The following is a 6,000-nucleotide window of genomic DNA, read 5'->3' on the forward strand; positions in this document are numbered from 1 at the left end:
CCTGACCCTCTGCAGGTACTTGGTGGTTGCAGCTTTTCTAGCGGCCTCTTCATGGTTCCCATTCACCTGTGGGATCCCCAGGTACTTGTAACTGTCCTCTATGTCTGCAATGTTGCCTTCTGGTAGTTCAATCCCCTCAGTTCTGACTACCTTCCCTCTCTTTGTTACCATCCGGCTACACTTCTCCAGTCCGAACGACATTCCAATGTCATTGCTGTATAGCCTGGTAGTGTGGATCAGTGAATCGATGTCTCGTTCACTCTTGGCATACAGCTTGATGTCATCCATGTACAGGAGGTGGCTGACAACTGCTCCGTTCCGTAGTCGGTATCCGTAGCCAGTCTTGTTAATGATCTCACTGAGAGGGTTCAGGCCTATGCAGAACAGCAGTGGGGACAGAGCATCTCCTTGGTAGATCCCACATTTGATGGTGACTTGTGCTATGGACTTGGAGTTGGCCTCTAGTGTTGTACGCCACATCCCCATTGAGTTCCTGATGAAGGCTCTTAGGGTCCCATTGATCTTGTACAATTCTAGGCATTCCAGTATCCAGCTGTGGGGCATTGAGTCATAGGCCTTCTTGTAATCAATCCAGGCAGTGCACAGGTTGGTCAGTATATATAAGGGGTGCAACGATACACAAAATTCACGGTTCGGTTCGATACTTTGGTGTCACGGTTCGATATTTTTTCGATACAAAAAAAATGTTCATGCCTTTTTAATTTGTCATTTATTAAAATTATAAATATATATTTTAACTCAAAAGTACAGTTTTTAAATTTAACCCTAACCCTTGTGCGTGTTTTTTATTTTGACAGCGAATGCGCACCTGCGGACCACTTATGTGCAGCCCTGGTTATTTAGCTCGTCATATTGCAGCCACAGAAATTCTTTTGTCCATGAAACCATAAAGCTGCACTTTCTTTTTGCCTTATAGTCTGATTTGTCATAACTTCTCCGTTTTGCGGTAAGCTTTTCTTTGGCTGTCAGTTCTTCACCCTGACCTGTCTTATTTGGCTCAGCAGAACTAAAATATATATCCTGCTGCTTTTACACACGCACTCACATAAGCTCAGCGATTCTCTGCGCGATCAACCTCTCACATGTTTAAGCTTGCTGCGGGAGATTTCACTTGTCATGTTTGCATAGTAAGCTAACGATTAATAAGACGATGTCAGAGGAATTGGTGCACAAATTATCATCACTCACAGATCAGTGCTGTCGCTCTCTATACACAGTTCGCGCGATTGCAAAGTGAAAGCAAAAAAACAAGCGCAAATTCAAACGCGATTTCAATATGTCACATATTGACAGTGGCTCACCGATGCCAATGACATAATTACCCAGCTACATTTCTAAAAGAATGCAAAAGCATTGACATATATTTTTCCTTCCTACAATAGCCCGACGGGCAGGGCAGAGATAGATTTTGGTAGCCCAACTGAAAAAAATCGCTAGCCCCAGGACGTCGGGCTAGCGATATTGCGAGCCCTGTATCTGATTGAGGAATCACTCATCTTTGGAAAAGAGAGTTTATTATAGAGAAATGGCTCTTTCCAAAATAAAAGCTATACTATCCGCTTCTTCTGGGCTATATTCTCAGCAGCATAAGGAGAATCATGTGCTAACAGCTGTCTAAATGACTCGGCTAAAGTTAGTAGCATGCTTGTTGTTTTGGTCTTTGCACTAGGATGATGTCGGCGTAAATGTGCAGTCATATTCGTTGTGTTCCCACTAGTGCTTTCAGGTTAATCTCGTTGAAATGACCTTAACGCCACAACACGGCAAATCTCCGTTAACGAGCTACCGCCGATCGCCCCGTGCATGGGGCTAGACGGCCAACACGTTAACGAGCTAACTGCGCTAACACACTAGTTCCCACCCATGTAATTGAGCATTGCATGGCACATCCAACATACTGTTTTACTTTAGTCCATGACTCGCTTACCTTCAGGGTCATACGTCACATGAAAACCAAAATAATTCCAAACGCCAGATCTGAATGAGGGTGGGGGAGGTCCATGTTGCAAGGAGAGCTTAACTTCTGTCTCGCTAGCTTGCCCTGCGCTCTTCCTTCTGACATGCTGTCTGTGTTGAGCGCTCAGTGGATCTGCGCTCGACAGTGCAGCCTAGGCGGAGTAGTCGAACGCAGGTTCACTGAGCGCTCAACACAGACAGCATCGTCAGAAGGAAAGTTGATAAAATAAATTACAAATTTTGTATTGTTCGATACATATGTGTACCGAACCGAAAGCACTGTATCGAACGGTTCAATATCGATACGAATATCGTTGCACCCCTAATATATATATATATATATTTTTTTTTTTAATTATTTTTAGATGTTTACAAGTATTTACGGCTCCCAGTGTTTCCTTTTCCTTAGAAACTGGGTCCAAATGGCTCTTTGGGTTTTAAAGGTTGTTGATGCTTGTGCTAGATGACAAATCTTCAGTATGTTACGCTTTCCGCCACCCAACACATCCCTATACCGTTTGGAATGAATCTACACATGTACGTTTACTGTAATCGTTTTGGAAAACACTATCTAACATGATTAAGGTGGTGCTTGTGTTAGGGATCAGGTTATGGTCATAGCTGGAATACACAGCTGGAACGTGTATTACTGCCGGCAGCGCCAATCTATTGCTTTCCATCCACAACCCGGTGCATATCATAGGAATACAGAAGGTTAACTTTTGCGTGCCTGAGGAACGCCTCGGGATGTGACAAATCGTCGGTATGTTACGCTGTCGAATGAGAACAAGGTCGACACACAGGACAGGAGAGGAAGAGGAGAGGTCAGATTTAAAGGGAAGGACTGCTCAGTGGGATTTGATTAATATACATGTCTGTACATGTGACATTATGTTTTTTCAGGTTGTAAAACTTGTTGCAAAACAATCTGAGGCAGACTAACTGTGTTATTTAAAGACTGCATGAAGATCCTCTGCAGGTTAGTGCAGGATAAACAGGTTCGTTTGCTGAACTGTGATGGATTTAAAGTAAAGAACAGTGTGTGACTGGTGCACAGTGACTGTGGTGCTCATGTCACAGTTAGATTACATCAAGTGTAGCAGAGATTCATTTAAACTGAAGCTCATGATGCTGACATTCATTCACTGAGTTCCACCTTCATACCAACAGTATAGTGTCTAATATAAAGCCAGTGTACTGTCAGTGTAGAGGATGGAAATCAGCCAGGACAGCTCATGAAACATCTGCTGACATCTGGTTGAATTCAGTTGTGTACATCCACAGAGAGCAGCAGGTCAGCTGATCACAGCCTGTACTTTAAGAAAATCTACTGGAGCTCTCAACAGAAATTATTGTGAGCTGTGATTCTTTTCCCCACGCTGAGCCACTACAGCTGATTTTAGGGTTCCCACCTGCTCAATCCCACTTTAACCTCTTCCCTGCTCATGTTCCTGTTTAGAGGCAATGTCACCCTCTACAGTGTAGGCATTGTATTATTACATTATTAAAACATTACATTACATTAATATAGCACAAGGATCAATAAGTTTTGCGTAAAATATATATCAGTACTTCAGCTTTTAATGGAGTTTTAGTTATCACTAGTATCTGTCACCTTCTGTGTTGAGCTCATTGTTTCCTCTGTAGTGACTCAGCTGAGTCCAGATGGCTGAAAATGTTCCTCTGCTGCTCCGTCAGACTCTTCTCCTCCTGCTGATCAGCTGGGACACAAAACAGATCTTTGTTAGGCTCCACACTGCACTGAAGAGTCAAAGTGTCTCATATGTTCATCTGACAGCACAAAGAACAAGTTTTAGCTTCCCCAAGTGGGCAACTTATTTGAAACAAACACAAAAGGTTTGAGCACCGATACCAAATTTAGCAGTATGGCACAGCAGTACCAGGAGAGACTGAGGCCTGTTATTAGAATCAGATGCCCAGTGGGCAGACACAACTTTGCGCCAATAAGATTAAGGCAGCTGTGTTTTAATATAAATAAATGGATTTCATTATAGCACTTTTCCACCAACATACGCTGTTTTCCTCTTTCTGGGGCAAAGTGGGCGATAAACAAAGAAATGCTCGGTATGTCCGATGGCCAGTCCAGCTGAATTGTACAATACTGATACTTGAGAGTGCGCGTGTGCGATGCAAGCACGTGTAGAGTGTGTGTTGAGCGCGTGATCAGTAGTGACAAAAACAATTCACAAAGCGTGACCATACTATACTCGTGGCTCACTTCTAATCTATTGTTTTGCACACTTATACACATACCCAGCTGTTTAGCTACACTCTAGAGCCTCGCCTTTAACGGTCTTCTCCCGCCCGCTCTCACAGAGAGGAGCAGAAAACTTCATAAAGCTCAAGACTGACTGAACTCAGATCAAACTTACCTTGGCACTTACTTTTAGATGGGAGAGGGGAAAACTGAGAAACAAACAGCAATGAAACGGGAACTCTGTGGCTTCTTCTTCGTCGTTGTCGTGTTCGTCGTCTTCTTCTTCTTTTTGGCGGTCAGCGCTTTAAGGTACATTATCACCACCTGCTGGACTGGACGGTCATCCATTGTCCACAGACCCTTGGAAGTTTCTGTTCAGATTAAAAATGGAATTCAAGGATCTCGTGACTTGGGTTTGTGGCTTTCACTGTTTACTCTTTAATTTTCTGCCACGTGTAGCAAACCCCACAGCTCAAATCAATGAAGAATTTAGTATTTTTAAGATGTTCTTCGCAGCATTGCTGCAAACAACATACATAGCTGCAACCAGCAGCTATGTAGGCCTAAAATGTGGTCCAAACATGTGAAACAGGTTTACCACCAGAAGAAACAGACTGTAAATAAAAGACTGCGAAAATGAAAAAAATCTTACTCTGACTTTGGATTGCAACCACATTCCCATTTGTCTCTTTAGTCTTTTATTTATGGCTCCAATTATTTGTAACAATGTAACATGTAACAGTCCTGAACTCTGTAATTAACAAATGTGGCATTTTATCTTGAACGACTGAAATGGCTCCTTCAACTTGTAGCTTGAGATTTTTCACAAGCCTCCTTCTGATCAGAAAGTTTGTGTGGTCAGTTGTTTTTGTGTGTTTATCATACTGTAGGCATTTGTCACTCTTTTGAGACAGTTTTCTCGCCACATAAGTTCCTTGAATGCCTCACACACAGCTGCAGGACATTTAGCTAGCATCGGCTTTCAAGATATTCTTTCATACATTCTTCTGTCGTGTTTCATGTATTTGCTCCAACATTCAACATTGCTAAAACTGCATTGTTTCTGTGGCTTGTTGGTCTGGGTAATGATTGGGTGTGCAAGCTCCCAGGTTCAGCTCCTGGACAAGCCCATGTGGTGTTATATGAACACTATAAAGACATTTGGTAGAGATATAATAACAACTTTCCAAAAATCTCAGCCAATTAATTCTCTCTATGAATATAATTAACAAATAAATTCTGCTGATGTGTTAATCCACAGCAGCTGGATAATAAAGTTTACTGTGTGAGCCATCTCACTTCATCTTTATTCCACCTTACAGGAAGCGTCTGCGTCTCAGCTTGAAAGTTTTTTTTGTTTTGTTTTTTTAATGCACCTATTTATTTTATTTTACTATGGAAATTAAAACTCATCAGATTAAAAAACCTCAAGCAAAACAATCAATAAAGCTGCATAAACTGGTAACATATACACAAACAAACAAATACATACATTAAGTACATTAAATACAGGCCATAAAAATTAGAAACTAAAACGACCAAAACTTCAGAATCTATAAAGAAGGAAAACTTGAACATGATGAAAAGTGATGAAAAGTGTCTAATGACAGAAAAAAACATAATAATATTCAGGTCAAACATTTGCAGGCTGAAATAGCTGCATCCAAGTCATTCAAGTTGAAAATCTCCTTAAGTCTATTAAGTGAGATCAGCTCATTCAGTTTTTGTTGATTTCAGCTGATTTCAAGAGGAAGGAGCTGCAAATCTGAACACTCTTTTTTCCCAACATAACTCTTTTGACACTG

At 41.5% G+C, this 6,000-nt stretch overlaps 1 protein-coding gene across 6 annotated transcripts in view; it reads right to left on the bottom strand.

Moving 5' to 3' along the window:
- LOC309714061 (uncharacterized protein) overlaps nt 1–4,518 on the bottom strand; it is a 43,272-nt gene extending 38,754 nt beyond the window's left edge. The window contains exons 1-2 of one of the 6 annotated variants that reach the window (XM_082546164.1): nt 4,383–4,516; nt 3,593–3,698 (exon numbers count right to left, since the gene is read on the bottom strand). In XM_082546164.1, coding sequence (XP_082402290.1) covers nt 3,593–3,610 — 18 coding nt within the window. In that variant the 5' untranslated portion in view covers nt 3,611–3,698; nt 4,383–4,516. Of the gene's footprint in view, nt 1–1,948; nt 3,149–3,592; nt 3,699–4,011; nt 4,105–4,370 lie in introns of those variants that run through there. The other 5 variants (XM_082546162.1, XM_082546167.1, XM_082546169.1 and 2 more) reach the window with 5 other exon arrangements.
- Between the last annotated feature and the right edge of the window lie 1,482 nt (nt 4,519–6,000).

This window comes from Aulonocara stuartgranti (genome assembly GCF_965226115.1).
Source record: "Aulonocara stuartgranti genome assembly, chromosome: 9".
Taxonomy (NCBI): domain Eukaryota; kingdom Metazoa; phylum Chordata; class Actinopteri; order Cichliformes; family Cichlidae; genus Aulonocara; species Aulonocara stuartgranti.